The 24,386-nt window shown below is 30.4% G+C and overlaps 1 protein-coding gene across 4 annotated transcripts in view; it reads right to left on the bottom strand.

The window, feature by feature from the left end:
• LOC123008435 (diacylglycerol lipase-alpha) overlaps positions 1-24,386 on the bottom strand; it is a 48,360-nt gene that overhangs the window by 9,790 nt on the left and 14,184 nt on the right. For 3 of the 4 annotated variants that reach the window (XM_044404228.1, XM_044404229.1, XM_044404227.1), the window contains exons 3-9: positions 22,664-22,875; positions 19,134-19,419; positions 12,964-13,609; positions 10,740-11,183; positions 10,461-10,687; positions 10,381-10,404; positions 6,100-6,489 (exon numbers count right to left, since the gene is read on the bottom strand). In XM_044404228.1, coding sequence (XP_044260163.1) covers positions 6,297-6,489; positions 10,381-10,404; positions 10,461-10,687; positions 10,740-11,183; positions 12,964-13,609; positions 19,134-19,419; positions 22,664-22,875 — 2,032 coding nt within the window. In that variant the 3' untranslated portion in view covers positions 6,100-6,296. Of the gene's footprint in view, positions 1-6,099; positions 6,490-10,380; positions 10,405-10,460; positions 10,688-10,739; positions 11,184-12,963; positions 13,610-19,133; positions 19,420-22,663; positions 22,876-24,386 lie in introns of those variants that run through there. The other variant, XM_044404230.1, reaches the window with a different exon arrangement.

The following is a 24,386-nucleotide window of genomic DNA, read 5'->3' as shown; positions in this document are numbered from 1 at the left end:
CAATTAAATTAGTAGGTCTGGTTGCACCGTTTCTGAAGAACGAGTTGAAAAAGTAACAATTTTGAAACTAAAACTGAAGAAGAATTTAGAAAATGCATCAACTTTGGGCTCATTTCAATAAATTACACAAAATTTATTGACGTTCTTCATCAACCCTGCTTGTATCTTTTGCAAAATAACTTTTTTCTATAGAGACACCCTTTTTTATTAAAGTTTTTGTAGTAAAAAGCTCATTTTCCACAACATTGTACTTACTTGCAGTGTGGTACTATCAATATTATTAGCATTGAATTCTGTCTTTGGACATTAGGTAGTGGTGCCTGTCTTCAGGTATTCGATTATAAAAGCTTACAAAATTACAACATGAAAACATAACCATAATTTTTTAACAGAATTTCTAGGGATTAAAACAAAAAACAAACAAAATTTGTGGCTATGGAGATAAGCTACTACCAATTTTTTCACTAAAATTTTGACTTGATAATTTCCATTTAAATGAAAAACAGACTTTAGATAAACTAGAATCATATTCATGCCATCTGTTGATAGAACAAATGATAATTGTTTCTGAAAAACTGCAGTTTATGACTATTAATGAAACAGGGATTAGTATGACAACTACCGTCATGGGTTTCCAAAAATTAAATAATTATAATATATTCACTAAACTCCTGATATGGCAAAATGACGTTAAGTTAGTTAAACAAAAAGTCACTATAACTATGTTGGTGACAACTTCACTCAAAGTTAACCTGGTTGCTATCACTTGATTTGAAATGATTTAATTATTATCGTTTGACACATGTGCCGTGTACCATGGAAATTTGATATCAAGTACAGTCAGTTGAAATAATAGTCTTAAGATACACTCAAAAATTTTGGTTTGACATTGTAAACGTCACGGGAGTTTTGTGAATACATAATAAATGTGTATTTTTTGTATTTTGTGTTTTGTGACTTTTGTATATTTGGGTGCGTACATTAGGCGCAAGCTTCGTAAAGTTGTGTGAAACACCCTGTATAAAAATTGGTGTTTCCATTTTTTGACGTCGATAGTACGACAGAAAATTTGAATTTGTTAGTCTAAATGTCAAACATAGACAACACATAACTGTTGTCAGCTCACGATTTATCTATACTAATAAACTTTTATTTGCTCAGAACGGAAAGTATAAAAGTTGAAGCGAAGTATTGAAGTTTTTCAAAACTTTTGAGACCATTTGTGGTTAATAAGTCGCATAACTTATAATACTTATTTAACTGTAGACATTTTTGCGCGATTAGACTCTTTTCGATTGTTTACTACATCTGTTTCTAAGGCAGTAAGTTGTATTTACTCGTTGCTATCCCAAACTTGTCCGTAAGTATTTTATTTATTGTTGGTAAGGACAAACTCGTTGGAGTCGTCGCTAAAGTATTCTATTCACAATCACCAATAGCGCCCCATACACGAACGGATTATTCGTCGGATCAAATCTGTATAGATCTGATCAGCAGATCTGATCCGTACGGACTAAATCTGCAGCGCTCCATACACGAGCGGATATCTTAACGGATTTGGCTCGCACGTATATGATCCGACGTATATTCCGTTCGTGTATGGGGCCCCAATGTAATATGCCGATTACTAACCTTTTAAAGGTTGGAAAACACGTTATTGTATCTCATGAGGAGTAATCATATTATTTCTCTTAGGCGGTAATATGCTGGACAGCCAACGTTAAAACGTTAAAATACCGGGAATTTTTTCTTTCAATTGTTAAGTTACGCATAATATTTTGCTAAATTAGTATTCAATTGCTTCTGTGGCAGTTTTTCGTACTACTGGGGGAGCGCACTACTTCATTTCAACAATTTTAATATCAGATTGACACATTATTTCAATATTTTTTTTTACATTTTTGAAATGTCAAAAATCAACCGGAATTTCGATGGGCTACCACGTTTAAACCTTAACTTTGTTACAATTTTGTTTTATTCAAATTTTTGACAAAAATTATGTGATTGTGAATAAAATAGCATACAAATCCCGGTGGTAATGGCTTACCCCTTGTGGTTTATTCGATACATACATAAGCACTCGGGGCAATGCCATATTTACCATCTCGCTTGTAATGTACTATAACCACAGGTTTACATATAAATAATCGTAAGCGAGCTAATGACTCAAACTTATCTTACATATGCAGAATGTCCGGAAAGAACGTTAAAAGATTGCGAGGAGTTGTTTAATATTGTGCTTTTCAAACATATTAGGAAGAATAAAGCATGGAGCTTTTTTACCAAATCTTTAGTAAAAATCTTCTACAGTGGGTGTTAGTACCGGACTGCCGTCTTAGTCTAACGTAACTCCCTCACCAGAAAGATGTAGGGGTAATTACTTAGGTCAATATAGAGGGTGAATATAAAGTACAAAATCAAGCGGCTTTTTTAATTATTTGCCACTAGAAAAAAATAATTAATATACATTAAAGAAATATAAAAATGTGATCGTTCCCTAAACACGAATTCACACCTCTTATTAATTAAAAAAAAATCGCCATTGTTAGTCCGGAAACACTGTTTTTGGGGACTGAGTACCTAAAATAACCGTTTTGCGTACTATTTTATTGAGTCCGGAAAAGACTTATTTTAGGGACTCAAATGAGCCCCTAAAACAGCTGTTTTCGGGAGCATATACAAAAAAACATTTTTTAAAGAAAATTAATTTTCAGAAAAGTATATCCAAAGCCAAATTTTACGCTTGAAATGGGTTGACCATAATAACAGTCTCTAAACGACCCCGATTCCAATTTTTATGTATTTACCTCAACAGGATACTAGATAAAAAAAAATAATTTGGTCGTCATTATCAGAGTTCTAGCTCCCATAAGAAGCATTTCCAAACGTAGAACTTTTTTTCTATATAGACTTAAGGAATTATCCCTCCAAAGGTTTGTTCCGGATAAGTAACAAACACAGAAGTTAATTTACTCGTTTACTCTGCACTAGTAAAAACCGAGGTAAAAACATTGTTTAAGTCTAGAGATTCTAATATTTTTTATAATTGTATATTTTTCTAATTCATAGTAATTTTTCACCAATAAATTGACCATTTTGTATCAGGCTCTAGTGATTAATGAAACTGAATACAAGGTGCGCTAAAACTCGCGCCCCAGAGAAAAATTTCAAGTAAGATAAGATCTTTCAAAAAAATTTGACATTTATTTTTTGACATTTGACATTTCTTTTATCTCTATTTAATGACACTGATGATCTTGTATATATTTTTTTACAATTATTTAGTAAAGGTACAAAAATTTTGCCAATAAAAACCACAAATAACATTGAACAGAGTTACAATTTAGGATACAGTTCCCTTGTTTCCTCTTCTAATAGCCTGTAGCAAAAATATTTGAAAACTTATTTTTCCAACAAAAATATATAAAGTCAAAGTGCAAAATTTAAACTCTCATACTCGAAATTTTTATAGATAATTTTTTTAACATTATTTCCATGTTCCTGGTATCTTACCTTATATGTTATTTTTCTCTGGGGCGCGAGTTCTGGCGCATTCTGTATATGCTAATTTATACCAATTCGTGGTAGGTAACCTTTATAACAACATAAGTGGATTAAATAAGAATATATCACCAAATTCTGGAGGTATAGTATACAGGCTGTTCGGTCCAAGTCGCCCCGGCCGATAACACCTAAACTTACTTTTTTTTTTCAAATACTAAATTTTCAAATAATACTATTCATTCTTCGCTTTCTTAGTAAATGCATCAAAATTTTTTGGCACATCCGGTGTAGCTGGAAATGCTACCAAATTTAGTTTTTCAAATGGAACGAACATCTATGTTTTTTTGCTCGAAACAATAATAATTGGTATGAAAAATACGGTAAACCAGTATTTATTACATTTTACTTTACATAATGCCCTCAGAAAACAATTTAAATTTTTGAATTTTATTGCAAATTTTGCAACGTAGGCGGATTTTACTTCTCAAGGTATTCATGAAAAAAGCAATATGCTTGGATACCGTTCAATTGTTATTTTGACAAAGCCTAATTTGTCAATAAATCTTATTGGGATTTTTAATAATGGACGACGAATTGGTAGATCAGGTTGAAGTGTTTTTTTAAGTGCAATAAAAAAAGAGCGGAAACTGAAAACAGTAAAGAGAAAAACTCTCAAATAGAGTTCACCCAAATCGTTGGAAATTTAGTCGAATTAAAAAACAACTGAGACGAATAGGTTCGCTTCTTAAAACTAAAAAAACCTGTGGTTCTTAGTGAAGAACAAGAAAATCTGAATGTTCTGTTATCAGTCGAAGAAAATCCAAGAGTTTCCATAACAGAACTCGCTCATCAACTGACAAATTAGATTTGTCAAACAACAATTGAACTGTATCCAAGCATTTTTTTTATTCACACCTTTTCTTTAAAATTAAAAATCAGGCCACGCGACCAATTTCCTTATAAAATTCTAAGATTTAAGATGTTTTTTAATTGCATTGTGTTACGCAAAATGTAATAAATAGTGGTTTACAGTATTTTCCATGTCAATTATTATTGTTTGGAGGAAAAAAACATAGGTGTTCCATTTGAAAAACTAAATTTGGTAGCATTTCCGGCAACACCACATGTGCTAAAAAAATTTGATACATTTATTAAGAAAGCCAAGAATGAATATTATTACTTAAATATATACTTTTTGAAAAAAAGAAGTAAGTTTAGGTGTTATCAGCCGGGGCGACTTGGACCGAACACCCTGTATATGTCCACTGACAAATTTTGCAGAAAAACGTTTTTTCTTTTTTAGCCTTTTGTTACATTTGACGTCAAAAAACAGGATTGCCATCTGAAGGACTTTAATCACCGCCTACTCTAATTTATTTTTTTATCGCACGGTATATTATACATACAGGGTGATGACCCCTCTTGGCAGACAACATATAATACATTATGCACTTATTCCCTGATTCAAAATTAAATTTTCAAAATATCGAGAGTCAAAGAACGATATTTTTCGATTCATGAAACTTTCAAAATTCGAATATGAATCAAGCAATAATTGCTTTGCGTATTATAGGTTGTCTGCCAAGAGGGGTCTAATGGGTCATTTAAGCTGAATCACCCTGTATAAAAGTAGATAGTAGCTTCATAGATAAAAGTATAAATATAACATGTAAGAGAAATAAATGTATTACATCGAATGTCTTATTTCAGACACGGAAAGGCCTCGTACAGCAACACCTTTAGACTCATACATTCAATGTGAATACGACTTTAGTAATATTAGGCCATATCGCACCGTAAAGAGAATAGTATCATAACTTAAACAACGCCAATTTTTAAATATAATCAACACGTAATGATAATACATACTATAATTTTATAGAATAGATTTTTTTTTCAAAAGTTTAAAAACAATCGTAATTTTTTAACCTAGTATTATAAAGACAAAACAAAGACAAAAACATCTCTGCTGCCTTAAAAATAATACTGATCGGGATAGCATAAACTAATTAAAATGTTGATTAAACAACAACAGTTAAACAATAGTACGGATGCCGATAGTGTGAATAAAAAAACATCAGTACAACTTTTATACACGTCATCACAATTTTGTAAAAAAAAATTGAGTAAACATTTTACGATTATTTAAGAGCAAATTCTCATATTAAAAACTGGCAAAAATTCTCCAACATAAAAATTACAAGGTGTACCATAAACACCTGACCAAAAATTACATATTGACAAATTCTAATAAATATTCTCAAAATAAGTTATAAAACCGCCAGTTGTTTGCAAAACACCCTGTAGATGTAAAATAAACGGGAGGGTAAAGTGTTGAAAACAGTGTCAGTACCTTGTATCTGGTGGGGGAGGTTTATGGTCATGAGGCGACCCTGGTGAACTATGTTGGGGGCGACCTCTGCTTAGAACACCACGTTCCACCTGCCCACACATACACACGGCCTATCAGAGCTGCACCTTCTGCTTGCGACTAACATTTATTTTGCGTGAAAGGGTGCAAACTGCATTACTGAGAGTCAAAGATTTCCAAGACACTTGCAAATCCTTGACAAAATAAAAAATAAAACACAGCACTAATACAAAAAATGTATATTGATAAAAAAATGAACATAAAATAAACTAGAAAATAAATAAACTGAGTCTCAAATCACAGTACAGGTAAAAAGTCAACTTAAGTTTAAAACCTACACGCTACTTTCATACTGTAAAATGCTCGTTTCTGTGGTTGGTGACTTTCAAGCTGTTTTGTCACAAAATGCTTCATGCTACAGCTAATCTACCTGGTCACTGAACATGTAGATATCGGGCTGATGAGCGTGATGCGACCGTACCTTGTTGAGGGCATCTAATACTTTATCAGGCATGTGATCCTGTATCATAACGGGAGATATTAACACTTCATCGAAATCAGTATTGTTTGCCCAAAGTGCTTGATAGACGGGTTCTCTGTTAGATAATGCTTGCCTGTTAAGAGAAAAAACACTATAAACACAAACATTTTTTGAAGGGGTCTATTGCTCTAGTCTGTATACACGTGAGGGTAAATATCTCTTACTATCAGGGGGAATAAATGCTTCACAAGAATTTTTGTAAATTGCACTAGAAATAGACGTACTATACCGGGTGTTCGGTCTCAAACTCGAACACATGGAACTAATGTTGAATGCGATTTTTAAGTATTTTGCCATTTTTTTTTTTGATAATAAAATAAACAAATATCTAAATAATCAAGAATTTAATTGGTTTTTATTAAAAATAAAATAAATAACAAAAAGTCTAAAATAATAAAAAAAAATCAGATACGTTTTTACCGCAGAAGCCCTTTTTGCATTGAAAAAATTATTCATTTTTACTTACTCAAATAAATTATAAAAAAAACTTTGACGTTTTTGACAAGTAGCGCTTACTTATTTCAGGTATTGATAAATTTGAAAATTGTATATTAAAGTAAAAATACTATTTTTATTCTTATTTTTGGCGTCATTTGACGAAAAATAATTTTATCTTTCGACAGGTACCATACCTTACTAGGTAGTATTGGAGAGCAGGAATCAGCAGAAATAAATGCTACCATGTTAAATCCCTATGTTTGCAATTGAAACCGGACACCCGGTATACATAGTATACAAAGTGAACCACAAAATTTATATTTTTGTTAAGGATCTTTTTTTTAATCTTCATACAGGTCGATTCTATTTTTATAAATGCTACATTCTGGCAATATTGTAACATCTATGGTGTCATAGGATTTTGAGTAATAATGTCATCATTAATTTTTTTAAATGGCAACCAATAATTTTGTTGACGGTTTTTGGTAATAGGTGCACGCTTCTGTTTTTTTTTAAAGAAAATATTTCCAAAAGTAGTAAACAAAAAAATGTTGGTTGCCATTAAAAAAAATACTGATAAGTGATAACGTCGTAACTTAAAAATCATTGACGATATTACTCCAAAAAATTAAAGGAACAAAAAATTTCTTAAATTTTTTGGTGATTTTTGAAAGGCTTGAAACTATCGAAAAATAGTCGTATCCAAATAAAAAAAAAGAATATTTTGAAGCTTTAAGATTCTAGTTTTGAGATCTTTTGTAAAAAAAATTTCTATGCTACGGTTATCATGCAATCCGAAGTAAGTAATAACGCGAGAAAATAAAAATCTAATTTTTTGTATACCCTCCCAAAAATAGCTATTTTGTGGACTCATTTGAGTCCCCAAAATGAGTCTTTTCTTGACTCAATAAAATAGTTTTGCGTACGTAAATTAAATTTTTAACTATGATGGCGAATTTTTTTTTATTAATAAGAGGTGTGAATTGTTGTCTTGGGAGCTTTAACAAAAACTTGTATGCACCACGTACGCAAAAAGTTTTAGGTGACTCCTCTCATTAAAGACTCGGCTCCTACGTCGCCTCGTCATTAATTACGATTCGTCTCCTACAACCCTACTTTGATACATAAATAGCTATTTGTTTGTTTTGGTTTTTAGTTAAGTTAATACATAGGCCGGATAGCATATTTGTTCACCTTTAATATGCTTTTTTCATATTCTCTTCACGTCAATTTGTCGCTGAGATATCTGACTTTAAATGAAAAAAGATCTTTTTGTCTTTGATCATTGACATCTCAGCAAACAATGATCACGCAGAGTATATAAGGGTAGGGTAAGGGTAGTAAGATCCTTTCATGATTTTTTGAAAAATATTTTTTTTGACTCTCAACATTGATTTAAAGAAAAGAGAAAAAGTAACTTTTTGCATTGTTTTAGTAAATCTACCGCGTATTCACTAATATTTATGGGGAGACTAATGTTTTAATTTTAGATAGGACAATTTTTCGATGAGATACAACCTTTCAAAAATCACCAAATAATTTAGGAAAAGTAGTGTGGTATAATGAAAATGTATCATTTACAAAAATCGACCTATTCGAAGTCTTTTTTTTTTTAATTGACCTATAGAATTATAAATTTTGTTACTTTTGGTTCACTTGTATGTATGTATGAATGTATGTACATGCTGTTCCAAGTTTTGGTGCCGGCGCACAAATAAATATTTCTAATTGATTAAAAAAGAATTCTGATAGTGTAAACGTTAGAAGATACACTTAAATTTGATGTTTTGATATTGTAAAAAATTTAGCGTATGGCAGTGGAAAGAAAAATTCAATTAATTGGAATATTTTCTACGCGATAAAATTCTTTGTGTTTCTTCTGTAGTATTTGTGGAAAAATAGAATAATGATAACGTTACTCTATTGTTAATGCATTAGCAGCACATCATCTCAAAACTTTGTCATAAAATACCAGAATTTCCAATTTTCAATATTAAAATGTTAATTACTCAAAATCTATCGACTTTTACATTACTTATTCAATTTTCACAGTTACCATTAGAAAAAATCAAGGAATTTCATTATGTAGAAACGATTCCAATTAATTAAAAAAAATTTTTTTGCAAATTTGGTTTTTGGAGTCTCACTGACACGATAAAAATTTTGAATAACCAAATTGAAAATTTTATCGTTTGCACTAGCAATTTTTTTTCAATCAATTAGAAATATTTAATTATGCGCCAAGCCAAAAACTTGCGACACCCTGTACTGTACGATAATCGTGTGACCTGACCTGACCTGAACACAATTTCGTTCCCTTCACATACTATTAAAGTTTTTAAATACAAATTGTCGTTAGTTAAAAAATTGAATTATACATTTACCTGAAACGTTAACAAAAATGTTTTGTAGTGCTTAAAAATCAACCCCTTATATTTTACAGCTAAAAACGATGCAAGATTGAAAAAAATACACATGTACGAGTACATCTGTCGGAATGTATGCAATGTTTGAAGTAGGGGATTTCCAATTTGCTGACCAAAAAAATAAACAGATTGTAATTATTTATATAAAAGGTTAAATTTAAACATTTTACGTAAACTCATTAAACTTTTGTAGCCGCATTTGATGATACTAAAGTTCAATTCCCCACCTTCCCCCACCACTTAACCTTTCACCCTTTTCGGGAAAATTACAACTTGCTTAATTATTTGGTCATCAAAATAGGCAAACCCTTTGAAATATATCTCCTAAAACATTTTTAAAATCTTATTTTATTTTAACCTTTTGGCTACCTTATTTTATTGTTGTTATGGATATCATAAAAAAGTTAACAAAATGTTTTTGTACCTATACAGGGTGTGTCAAAACTTGCACCCCAGAGAAAAAGAGTACGATAAGATACCAGGAACATGGAAAAAATGTTTAAAAAATTCTCTGTCAAAAAATTTTGACATTTATTTTTTGACATTTGACATTTTTTTGTCTATTTAATGATACTGATGATCTTGTATATGTTTTTTTTTATAATTATTTAGTAAAGATACACAAATTTTGTCAATAAAAGCCATAAATAACATTACACAGACTTACAATTTAAAATACAGCTTCCTTGTTTCCTCTTCTAATAACTTGTAGCAAAAAAACTTGAAAAATTAATTTTCCAACAAAAATAAGTCAAAGTGCAAATTTTAAATCTCATAACTTCAAAATTTTTATAGATAGAATTTTTTAAACAATTTTTTCATGTTCCTGGTATCTTACCTTACATGGCATTTTTCTCTGGGGCGCAAGTTCTAGCGCACCCTGTATACTACACATTGACACCATACAAGAGATAAGCTATTTGGTGTTGCAATTTTAATGCCACTAATAAGTAATTTATTTAGATATTTACATATTTTCACATGTATCTAAACCCACTCAATAGACCCTTTGGAAAAACGTAACAACAAATCAAACTACTACAAAAGTATAAAAATCATGGTGCAAGGGGTAACATGCAACAATCACATCTTTTTATTACCTCCATCTTTTTTCATACTTTTGTCTGAAATAAGGAACGGTGTAGCATTAATTTCTTTCAAAAATGATAAAGTTACTTACTCGCCACGTGTCGGATGATGTCTCACCACGTGAATTATTCGTCCCGGAGGATACAATGGCTGATGAGATGTCAAAGCAATGGTACTATCCGAAGGATGCAAACCTCCACGGGCGTTGCGTTTCGACCTCATGTATTCCCCAACGTCGCTTTCACCAGTGGACAGTTCTACAGCTGAAGTAGGTTGAGAACAGCCACAACAAACAATACTGCAAGTGATGGTTTTCCACTAAAAAACAACCAAATCAATATCGCTTTTGAGTACTACACAATGAATCCACCTTTGGATCAACACTGCGTTTGATAGCATTGATTAGATCCGCTCGGAGTGTTTCCATTTGGTTAAGTCCGATTCTAGGCACCACGTCCTTACCTACTACCACGGAGACGGTGAAGGCTTTGGTGTACTCCACCGCCGGTAAACTAAGAAGACCGCCTGGTGGCGAGTAACAATAACATTTCAAAGAAGCATAATACTGTCTTAAAAGAATTCCCAAAATACTGGCGGTACCAGCACCTAATGAATGTCCTACTATAACAATTTGAAATTCTGGAGTTCCACGTTCAGGAGCATGTTGTAATGCTCTTTCAATCAATTGTTCCTCTTGTAATTTTTCAAGAATATATTGAGCAGCTTGAACCATTCCCTTATGACCTAACCAATCTTCTCTTGGCGGATTTAGCGGTAAAGTTTCACCTTCAGCGTTCAGATCTGTCAAAATGTCCTAAAAATTGCCTTTGAATTTATGTAAAGTCACTAAACCGGGTGGCCCAGAATAAAAACGTTTATGAGTATTTCGAGCAAAACTAAAGAAACAGAAATTACCTACTGTTATTTTAACCAACAGTTTAAGATCGTTTAATCTTTATAGTTTTTGTTTCCTTTGGATCCGAGAAAACAAAGATCCTATAACCTTTCGGCTTTTGTAAAGTTTGTAACTATTTAAGCCATAAAGTAAAAGTGAAACTTTTATGCCATAACTTTTACTTCTATCATCTAAATGCTTATTTTAAAATAAAGTTACTCAAGAAATTAAAATAATAGCTGTGTTTTTAATATGCCTTTTAAAAATGCTAAATAACAAATTTATAACAAATCATTAATCGCCAATAAAAAATTGTATTAGCAAAAATCTGTTCTTGAAAGAGGTCCCGTTTACAAAAAAAAGAATAAATTTGTGATTGAAAGTGACTGACAATACAAAAACATGAGCGACTATAAAAAAAAAAGATCAAAAGAACGATATTATCAAATTTTAGTCACCCCTAGCTGTCGGGCGACAATGACATTGACATTTGACGTTTATTGTTTCTCTAACTTAGTAACTTTAAAAGTTAATAACGTAATTTAGCAACTGCATTTATTGGACTAGCCAGTTCAATACAACAACAATTCATATATCATATCATATATCATTGATATCAATGGTTCTAAAAGTTCTAAAGATGTTTTATACTCTTTTTCATATTAATGTGCATCAAAAGTAGGTCGTAGAAGTCCAAATGAATCTTTAACTTAAAAGCTGATTCACACAAAGAGTGTCATTAATGTCATTCAGAACAAATGTAATCACATCAATAATGACAAAAATCTTTATGTTTGTTACCCTATGTTAATTACGTTGTTAATTTTAATTATTTTTTGCTACCTGGAGCCACCTTAAACTGATCCCTTTCAACGTTACTTCAATGCACATTCATATGAAAACGAGTATAACTTAATTTACTACAAGCTTCATAAAACCAGTTTTCAAGCATAAATTCAACTTTAAATAACAAGTGGCGAGTTATTTTAAAGAATGTGTACTTTTATACAAAGAGTTTTTTATAAGGGGTGATTGTTTTTTGTTTTATTTTTTTGTGTTTAGGTTTCATATTAAGTGTTACCATGCTAATTACAATTACAAAATATACAAAAAACAATAGTCTTTTATAAAATAAGGCAAGAACACAAAGATAAAGATTTTAGTATTTAATTGTCAATTTTTTTTTAATTTTTTCAAATTTATCATTTTTGTTTTAATTAAATTTTCATTTTTTTTCTTATTTACAGGAAAATAAAGATGTGTGCTATTTAAAACAGTGAACAAAAATGTCAGTTGTCATTTAAAAAAATTAAAAATAAAAAACTCAAAAACAAATGGCGTCATAAATGTCACTATAATGTCAAAATATAGCATTTAAAAAAATAAAACCGACGTGTTCGAGGATTTTTTTGAAAAAAACTGCAGAACTGTTCTAGCTCCACTAAAAATTTTAGGCGCCCTACTTAAAAATTGTTTCTAGCTACGGGCCTGTGCTACATATCGGTCTTATGACGTTAATAACTATTTCAACTTTCAGGTTAGTCTAGATCTGAAGACAACAAAATAATGTACATTAGCAAATTGACAAGATTTTCCGTTCTATTCTCTATAGAAGATAAAAAAGCATTAAACTGTAATGTAAAGTTTGCCACAAAACTCGGTTTTATGTCGACCCACCCGGTATTCCTTCCTAACTTACCTTCATGCTTAGGGTGCCTCTAATACTAATCACAACCTTTTTCCTATCATAATCCAACGCAACAAAGAATGGAGTCTGTCCTACATCCACATGATACGTCACGTAAATAATTTCAATATCTCCTAAACTGGTAAGTTTCTGTAGAGCGGCATAATTACATTTACAGCAATTATCTTTAACAATTTCGGCCGAATCAGGTTTTTGGCACGGTAAACAGCAAAAACATCTCAAATCAGTGCACAATCGACAAAGTCCCATCGATGACGTCATGACGTAAATGGGCCAACCGTAAGCGCGGACGGCAAAATGGGCAAAATGAATAACCGTCTGGAAGAGTTCCAGATCGGCACCTTCTTGCAAGGAGAGAAATTGCGTCCGGGAAGTTACAGCGACGCCAGAAAGGAACTCGTAGGTGTCGTTGTTGCGCTGTTCCACTATAGCTTTGCGTTCGATTTTTTGAAATTTGCGTAGCAAAACTAAGCCGGCGATGACATCGGATGGCACTACGTCCAAATCCCGGAAGAAGTCGGAAAGGAGGCGAGCGATGTCGGCGAATGAATTGCGATTGCGGTCGGAAGCTGACGAACAACAGAAGAGGAAACGGCAACGCTGCTGCCAACTGTCCTGATAGGCTCGCAGGACTTTTCTAAAATAGTAATTTTAATGTTAAAAACAAGACAAAATATCTTTGTAGACAGTTTAAAAATCGAGTTTGTAGTTTGAATTCGAGCGACCGAAGGGAGCGAGAATTTAAAGGACTGAGATTTTTAAACTATAAAACTCGTGTTGTCTTCAAGATTTTTGCAACACTAATATTAAATCAGAAATTTTACTAAATTCTGAAATTATTATAAAGAAGTATGTCAAAATAATATCAAAATTGACAAAAAAATATCCATCAGCGTATTTTATCTACATACAGTTAGAGACAAAATACTTTGGACGTCAATGTCACTTAAGTGACATTAAATTGTAAAGCATGCTTTAGGACTGTTAACCTTATTTTTAGCTACTGTCAATCATAGTTGACAAGTTGTATGTACATATTTTTGATAAGAAAATATAATATCTGTCATTAATTTGAAATTGTCAGTCATTTTAACGTTAAAGCTTGAATGACATTAAAGTGTCAGAAAAGCTGTCATTAATTTGAAATTGTCAGTCATTTTAACGTTAAAGCTTGAATGACATTAAAGTGTCAGAAAAGTGACGCCCAAAGTATTTTGTCTCCAACTGTACAGGGTGCTACATTTTGGATGTCCAAATAGAGAATCTCCGAAACTAAGAGGTTTAGCTAAAAACGAGTAATACATTCTGGGGCTCATTTTTTGAGAAAATAATATTGGTTAAAACCGCATCCCCGCTATCGTCTTTTTTTATCGACTTATAGACAAAAATTGACATTTTAGTAAAATCTAAAAAAATTCATATCTTCGTTATTATAGAAGACACAGATTTGAAATAAGGACATTATACAGGCACTTTTTTACGTAGAATTTAATAATGTAGGTAACAATTTTTTTCAGTTGTTTGTTTAGCCGTAATAAAATAAACTTGTATTTTTTTTAATGGGAATCATAGATGGCTGTCATTTTTAAAAAACTTGTTTTTTCTTATCTAAAAAATATATATTTAAAACAAATTATTATAATACATTTTTAGCAAAAAATTATCTTTGATTTTTGTTCGCAGTTGGCCATGAAAAAATGTTGAATCTTCAACTAAACGGATTTAAACTGTATTATTCAACCAGTGTCACTAATGAAAGAGTTTTCTAAGTACTTACTAAGTAATGAAAAAAATGCAAAATAAATCGTAAATCAACTTATTGGCGACTAATAACATTTCTTTGTTTTTAAACAAGCTAACATTACCATTGTAACTTCTAGTGATACATAGAGTGTTGTAAAAAAAGCCGCTTTAATTCTTTAATAAAATATATTTTATATGACACAAAAATGACGATATATTCAAATACCCAAATTCCGTCTATGTGGAACGTTATCCTACCTCCATTAGATCATCAAAAAATGTTTTTTCTAATTGTGTTGACTGTTGATACATTTGTTTTTCCTATTTTTGGATTTTTTAAAAATATGTAATAATTTTGTTCTGCTCGCATATTTGTTCAATGCTTCTACCGTAGCGTATTTTTTAAATTTGTATAATTTTATATATTTTTTCATCTATTTTACAGTTGACAAAACTCTTATTGATTATTATTTACACATTTGGAGTGAAATAGTTTTTCCATGACCAACTATTATCAAATAAAATATGTATTTCATTTTTTAATTATAGTGATAAAAAAATATTCTGTTACAAATTTATATTTTTTAGATCAGAAAAAAATAAGTTTTTCGAAATTGCCATAGCCGCCTATGATTTCTATTTAAAAAAATACAAGTTTATCTTATTACGACTAAACTAATAACTGAAAAAAAAAGTTAACTACATTATTAAATTCCTCGTAAAAAAGTGCCTGTATAATGTCTTTATTTCAAATCCGTATCTTCTATAACAACGAGGATATGAATTTTTTTTTTAGATTTCGCCAAAATGTCAACTTTTGTCTGTAAGTCGAAAACAAAAGACGATAGCGGGATGCGGTTTTAACCAATATTATTTTCTCAAAAAATGAGCCCCAGAATGTATCACTCGTTTTTGGCTAAACCTCTTAGTTTCGGAGATTCCCTATTCTGACATCCAAAATGCAGCACCCTGTACATAGGTACAGGTTAGTCTAGAAGTCTGAAAACGATTTTTTTCTGACGAAACTATCATTTTTCAAATAAATTTATAGGAGTGCAATGGCTACAAAAATGCTATTCAATAGAAATTTTGAATATCAATTAATTGTTTATACTTACGAGATAAACATAGCAACATTTTTTTTTAATGGAAACCTACCACAATTTTTTTCTAGACAACGAGCTTGTTACAAGAAATGCCGCTGTGCAAAAATTTTTTTATGTAAACCTAACATTTTTTGTTAATCTTTTAATTAATCTCGATATTTAAAATGCATTTTTAATTTTGTTTCAATTTGTTATTTTAAGTGGTCATCATAAATTGTCACGTTCAAATTAGCTGTTTAAAAAAATTAAAATTATTCTGTGTGAAGCTTTAGGTGCTCTCAAAATTCAATTTTTGTGATTCGGTTTATAGATCATGTATTGATGCAGCTGACAGTCACAGAATACAAGTAATTCAAAATTCTTGTTTGCGTTTAATTTCTTGCATCCGAAGAAGACAAAGCATTTCTCATAAACTAATGAAATTGGATGGTTAAATATGGAAAATCGCCGGTTACTTCATGCAGCTTCACTCTTCCACAAAATCATTCTTTTAAAGACACCGATCTATTTGTACCAAAAAATTAGTTTTAGATCGGATGTTCACAACCTAAATATTAGATTTAAAGGTTTACTTACCCCTCCACTCCACTCTACTGAGTTATTTAAGAAGTCTTTTTCATATCAAATTACTAAATTATACAATAGTTTACCTCATTCGTTTAAAAACCTCAACTCTGCTAAATTTAAACAAACGTTGAAAAAATTACTCTTATCCAACCAAGCCTTTAATTAAGCCTGATTTAGTTTTTTCTTTTTTGATCTTTTTTTTTTTGAATGTTTAGATGTGCAACATGTTTAGTAAACATGTCATAAGACTATTTTACTTAATACTTTTTCTTTTTTCGTGTTTCAATTTTCATTTTAATTTTTTTTTAAACCACACTGTATATGTTTATTTTGTTTTGCTTAGCTTAAGATGAAAAACAGGGGGCGTGCAATCGCGAGTTTAGCATTGTACACCCATCTGATCTTCGGCTTTTATATGCACGTTTTGTTTTATTTTTCTTTTTTGTATTTTATTTTATTGTTTATTTTTTTTGCATATAATAAAGACCTTTATTATTATTATTATTATTATGATTCAAAATTAGTGCAAAGTAATGGCAATAGTTTTAGTAGTAATGTCGATGATATCTTCCATGTTATAAGAAGCACTTACAAGGACTATGTTGATATAATTAAACCTGTCTTTGTAAATTTCAGTGAGCCACAAAATAACTCAAGTGCCGTAACGAACCTAGACCATTTTTACTCCTTGTATTTTTAATATATTACATATCAGGCTGGATTATGAAAAACGCCCCAAGCCATAATTTCATTATTTTTAAAGATATGACAATACTTTTTTGAACAAAGTTAAACAGTTTCTTGTTATCCATTGTTTGGGATAGATGCTTAATCAATACTGATTCCTGTTTCACCGGTAATGATATTAATTTCAGTTTTGTAAATGGAACAGCTTGTATGTTTTATTATTTTTTGATTTCTCATTAAATTGTCTCTCAACAAGAATATTTACTATTATTTATCACTTGCTTTTGATTTTTTAGGCACATTGAAAATTAAATTAAATAAAGTATGCTATAGAAAGAATAAGAACATTTTTATTCATTTTATCTAAGACAAGCAAACTGTTGATAACGAAAAAATGATATTTACCTAAAAATTTGCATATAATCATAATCAGTTAGGTCCTTGACCTTAAAAACCATTAAACATGGGTATAGCAGGGAATGTCATCAATAGGGATCGAAGCAAAATTCAATTCTCTTCCATTTAGAGAAGGAAAATTGAGTCATGGGTATTTGAATTTCCCCAAACGGAACGTTAAATTTTGTGGAGTTAAATTATTAATTTTAGCAATTATGAATTCAGCAAGAGAAAAATCGAACCTTTCCCTTTTAAATGGCCAAATACGATTTCATAATAGTTAAAAATTACAAAGATCTATATTTTTAAAGAGAAAAGTTCAAAAATTAAAATTTTCAAAAAAGTAAATATTTTAAAAATGGCTGAAGATAAGAAATAACTCTCATAGAATAATTCTGAAAATCCAAAAACGCAATAAAAAATATAGCCTTCTATTTAAAATAATAAAGTTGACTAAAATTTCTAAGCTGGTAATGCATAATTATTATATTTTGTGTAAAAGAAAGAGCTCATTTAAATTATCCAAATAGAGGCATTTCAGATTTACGAAGAAAAAACAATTTGGAAAATACGAATGTAAATTCTCACAAACGAATTCGATTTCTGAAGAAATTTTGGACTGGAACAATACTCTTAAGGTATGTAGATACAACAAGTAGCTGCTTTAATCGGGTACCGGCTGATTTGGTTCTAAATCGAGATCTTTAAATATTTGTTATCAATAAATCTATTAGAACTAAGTTTGGTTTAATTATTATTAGTTCTTTTGTTGTAAAACATTTCAGATTAATGTTTTTATTCCTCACACGTAAATGATGACCACCCCATTTGCATCGTGCCTGACTGCATCTTTCAACATTGATAATTGTCAAAGTTTATACATATGATTACTGGATTCCATATTTTTGAGATTGTTATTTTTTTCTTCTTATTGGTCATTTTCAAAAAGTTGTAACTTGCAGATGTAAATATAGAAAAAAGAAAATACGTTTTAGTCTTGTTTGAAGAAAGAATTCCTCGAGAGATTTTGGTCTATTTACATAACATCCCGTATAAACGAAAGTGTTACTATCTTAAAAATATTTATTTTCATTGGGCAGAACCTAACCAATTCAGTTAAAATCGCTATAATTATTGTTTAGAATAGAGTAAAAGCGACGTGTATGCGTGGGTGACCAAAATGCGTCTCGGGCGAGTTCTTTAAAAAAGAAAAGAGTTTTTGTTTCTTATCGCAATTTTTGAGAAAAGACTAAAAGGATAACAATTATTATTTTATTACACCATTGGTACTCGTATGTTTGCGTGCAATTAGGCGCCGCCCAGGCGTGTACATCTAATTTTTACACCACTTTAATTAAGAGGTGTTCAATAATAGTATATTATGCATAAAGGGCGAGAAATTCATGATTATTCCTGAGGTGCCATTTGTAGCCAGAAGACAAAACACCAAAGCAATAATAGCATTTTGTTTATACAGTATGTCCCCGGATTGTTTATAAAAGAAAAAAAAATATCTTTGATTTTACGCTAAAACTGCAAAAGAAAAACACTTTTTGCTTTACTTAAAAAGAGCATATATAAGAGCATATCTATAATTAAAACTTATTATTCTGATTCAGTAAAAAGAAAAGATCATTTTTAATTTTTAGGAAGTTTACTTACCGTTGTCGCCAATTTCGTGTACTGCCTGATCTCTTATATTGAAATTTTGATTCAGATTCTCTCATCGATCGTTGGTATTGCTTCATCTTGACCCACGAGCGTCCTGCCGCGTCGTAAGTACACCACACGGTAATAAGTACAGAAAATAGTATACACCAGTTACACACAACCATGCCCAAAACAGTCTCTTTAGGATTCATGGGGTTGACGGTTTTACAAGTAAAATAATTGCGGACAAACCAAGCCACACCAGCCGACAACCAACCTCCTTCTATGAGCATTATAGCTGAAAAATGAAACAAAATGTTAATCATTTTCATTAAATAGTTTACTAATCAAATACACGGTGAATATAAAATATGGGACCAAGCGGTTTTTTTTCGTGAACCAACTTTACGAAAAAAACAATTAGTGTAGCATGAAGTACAATTAAAATGTGATCGTTTATCAAAAATAGAAGTAACATTTTTCAAAATTCCTTTATTTTTTGTTCCTTTACTAAATAATTATAAAAAAAAACATATACAAGATCATCAATATCATTAAAAAGACAAAAAATGTTAAATGACAACAAATAAATGTCAAAATTATTTGACAGATAGAATATTTTAAACATTTTTTCCATGTTCCTGGTATCTTATCTTAGTTGAAATTTTTCTCTGGCGGCGCGAGTTCTGACACACCCTGTATGTACATAAAAATGTCACAATATGCACGAGGTTAACAACATTCCTTCTTATTTAAGTGTTGACCCCTTTATACTTTAATTAAATTTGTAATTTATTTATTAAATTTTTAATATTTAAAACAGCTCGTCCCGTAACCACATTAGAAAATTTACTCGATTATTAAATTACGTGTACATTACATTAGACATTAAATTATAATTATATTATACAGCTTGTTCCGGCTAAACCCCACATTAGAAGTAGGTATTGGAAGTTCCAACAATGATATTTAACTAAAATTTTGTTTATAGCCCTAATCGGTTAGGTTCTGCTCATCGCCGTCTCGATAAAAACAATCCTTTTCTCGCCTGGGCATTTCTTGAGTTCAATTGATTCCCGTTGGCGCTTTAAACTGGGGAAATTTTTGACACATCCAGTTTTTTAACTTAAACGGTTCAACCTCATAATATCTATTCTCTCTGGCGTATTTTGTTTTGTTGTATCCTTCCTTCTCTGCTTTTATTAATTGCGTTATTTGTCGTTAATAATTAAAAATCATTCAGTTTTACCTTAGCAACGCCCGTAACTAAGGAAAAACTCGGAATCACTGCTCCAATGCATTTTTTACGAAATGCCCAGGCGGGATATTGATACATTTCATTAAAGAGGTGGTGGTTCTGCTCAATGAAAATATTTTTAAGATGGCGGCACTTCCTGTTACACCGGAAGTGGATATCAACTTTGTTATTTTAAATAGAAAGTTATGTTTTTTATTGCGTTTTTGGATTACTCAAGTAATTTTGAGAGAATTTTCATAAGCCTTCCCTACACCTAAATTAAACCGTTTTCAAAATATATAAACCTTTTTTAAAAAATTTTGGATTTGAATCTTCCTATTCAAAAATCGATAACTCTTTCATTTTTTATTATGTTGAAACCGTATTTGGATATATGAGAGAGAAAGACTAACCCTCTAAATCTTTCCATTGATGTATTCATAATTGAAAAATTAATTAACAAACCGCCAAAATGTAAGGTTACCCTTAATTTTTTACTGAAACACCCCAATTTTATCTTCACTGAATGGAGGAGAATTTAATTCTGCTTCTATATGTATTAACATTCCCTATACCTATATTTGATAGTTTTCAAGTTATAATAACTTCTTTTGATATTGTGAAAAATTCATTAGCCATAGTTATTGTCATAGAAATAAGAAAAAAATTAAATATCAAAGTTATTCAAATTTAGATTAAATAAATTTAATTTGTATTTATAAAAAAGTAACACAATTGTAAAAAAAACTTGGCGTTTTTTCAGTGAAAAATATTTCCATGGCAAACTATGCGAAAACTACCATGAATAGTAATGAATTTCTTCCATTGTAAAAAAGTTAAAATAACTTGGAAATTAAATTCAGGTATAGGGAATGTTGATACAAATCGATGAAGAATGAAATTCTCACTCATTTAGTGAAAAAAAAAATTGGGACCTTCCATTTAAAAAAAATCTATTACGGGTATTTGATGCTTCCCAAACGTAACCTTAAATTTTTAAGGTTTGGTAATTATTTTTCCAATTATAAATACACTAAAGAAAAGATCTAATCTTTCTTTTTTATATGCCCAACTTCAAAATAATTAAAAATGGTAGAGTTATTGATTTATGGAGAGAAAGATGCAAATTAAAACAATTTCAAAAATGTCTAAAATATTTCAAAAACGGTTAAATTTAGGTATAGGGAAGTTTGATAAGAACTCTCAAAATCACTTGAGTAATCCAAAAACACAATAATAAAACATAACTTTCTATTTAAAATAACAAAGTTAATACCCATTTCCGGTGTAACCGGTAGTACTGCCATTTTTGAAAATACTTTCATTGAGCAGGATCTAAACGATTATGGCTATAATCAAAATTTTAGATAAATATAACTGTAAGAACTTTCAATACTTTTAATGTGGGGTTTAGCCGGTACAGCCTTGCATAACCTTTGTATAACAGAGAGTAAAGAAAGAAACAGAATAGAAAGTGTTCCAGCTTAGAACTTCATCAAAATCACTTTTGATACTATCGCACACTAAATTTTCAATTCGAATAACCAGTTAAATGTCCCCAAATGCGAATTTGAAAGATTTTAATTTCAAGTATTTTCAGTAACAAGACTTCTAATTACTAAATAAATTCCCCTGGAATCATATTTCTACTTCTAAAATAGTTATAAGAACTGCCCAATGTATTATTAAAAAAGATGGTATGCAACAAAGCTTTTAACATATTAGCAGCTCGTCCTTTAATCACACCACACGCAAATTAATTACTTCTATATAGAGACATCGGTATTAATCAACTAAATGTTACACGTTTTACAACTCAATACCTACATTTTTCAAGTAATCTATAACTTTCAGAATGGATAAGTTATACAAGCTGGATTATGAAAAACGCCCCAAGTCATTACTCCATTATTTTTAAAAACATGACCTAACTTTTTATAATAAAATTGCACAGTTTATTGTCGCCTATTTTTTGAGATAGATGATCAATCAGTGATGCTTCCTGTTTCACCGAAAGTGACATTGATTTCAATTTTTTAAATGGAACACACTGTATGTTTTATTATTTTTGGATTCCTCGTTAAATTGTCCTTCAACAACACTCACTATTATTTATCATTAACTTTAACTTTTAGGCAATTTAAAAATTCAATTACATAAAGTAGGCTGTGAAAAAAACCTGTTTTTGTAAACTTGTAGACAAAGTTTAAATCTTAAATCCTATAGGTATTTATTTGTTAGACTTTTAAACCTTATTAATAATTTCAATTCAAAACTCACAAAACTTACAAACTAAATATCTTACCTACTCTAAAATAAAGAATATACTGCATAGAAGAACGTGGCGCCGTATCCAAAATACTCCCCTTCATTGCTACTACACAAATGGCTAGTTCAAGGGCCATAGAAAATACCAATATTACCACATAACCCAAAACCAATCCCAGCAGTTGCAATTCACAGTATACGAGATTTTCGAATGTAGCCAAGCTAAGAAATACCGTCAAGATGACAGTCCTGAAACAAAAGATAAAAGCTCATTATAATCATTTTGAATTCGTAATTCAGATTTAGTAGATGTAAGTAATGATGTAAGTATGTAAGATGTAAGTAATTTTATACACCCATTAACAATACCGACACATTAGTTCACATTCATAAATTATAAACAAAATAATAATAAACAGAAAGAACAAGGAGTCAAGCTTTCCTATGCACAAAAAAAATATTTCCTACAAAATAAAATAAACAAACTTAGAACTTAGTTTGTGTTCCTTTTCCAAACAAACTTAGAAGTGTTTATCCTATCAGAAAAATAGAACTCGTTTGCTGAAAGCTCATCGAAATATCAAGAGAATCAATTTATCCATATACAGAGATTTTTTTATTAGTGTAGATACAGTTGCGACCGTTAAATTTAAGACACTTTGACAAATCCAAAATTTTGTCGTTGTAAAATACCTTGATAGTGAAGTCTCTAAAATGTCACTCAAATAATACGAATCAGTATCACAAAGTAGCAAATTTTATTTCAAAACAATGAATTTAAATTTTGTAGACAGATTAAAACTAATATTTCATTGCAACACATTCCGAAAAATTAAAACAGACATTGTCATCCTTGAAGAAAACCTAATTTCACTTCACAAATTTTTAAAATAGCAAATAGTATATCCCAAAAGTCTTAATTTTCAAAGGCCGCAACTGTACATAGCTCGTTGTTTATAATTATAAAAAACACAATACACTAACTGCTTGTCACCATTGGAATTATTAGGATTAGTCTTAGGCAACCAATATTACTAATTAAAATTACAGTTTATTCTGGAGCCGTGATTAATTTTTATCAGCCGCAATTAATTTTTATCTGCCCCACCCACTCGGTTTTCTTAGTGACCAATGAAAAATGTCTCCAAGGTGGTGAAATTTAAACTAAAAAAAATTATAAATTTTTGATTTTTAAATTTTTGAAATTTAAATGGATTTATGGAGGATGTTTTAGAAGATTTAATAATTATAAATTTGGGCGAAAGTGATGACCACAGTACTTTTGGCATTAATTTTGAATTAAATCGTATTTCCTATTTTTTTTTATAATTTTGTTTGTTGTACATATTAAATGAGACTTTAACTGTGATTTTTTAAAATAAATTAATTAAATATTATAGGTGGCTGTGCATTTCAGAAAGCAGATAAACAAAAACCATATGTCAAATGATGCGCAAGGAAAATTAAAAATCGACCTGTTTCAGAATTTTTTACAAAAATTGCTTATATTCAAATTATAAATTTTATTCCAGTTGAAAATACCACTCTGTATAATTCTATCACGTAGTATGTATAATCCTTTTCCTATTAATATGGATCGAAGTAGTCGGTGAAAGGGATCATTTTAAGGTGGCAACCATGCGAAAATTCAAACAATCACAACCTCAATCTTCCCTAAAAATTATTTTCTCAAATAAATATGTATCCCAGTTTTTGAGGTACCAAAAAATAAAAAATAATTAAAATCAACTATGTAATCA

Source organism: Tribolium madens, unplaced genomic scaffold (assembly GCF_015345945.1).
Source record: "Tribolium madens isolate multiple individuals breed KSU strain unplaced genomic scaffold, Tmad_KSU_1.1 Scaffold_71;HRSCAF=194;Tcas5.2_LG6, whole genome shotgun sequence".
In the NCBI taxonomy this organism is placed as follows: domain Eukaryota; kingdom Metazoa; phylum Arthropoda; class Insecta; order Coleoptera; family Tenebrionidae; genus Tribolium; species Tribolium madens.
Note: the sequence above shows the minus strand (reverse complement) of the source record. Positions and strands in the feature narration are given on the sequence as shown.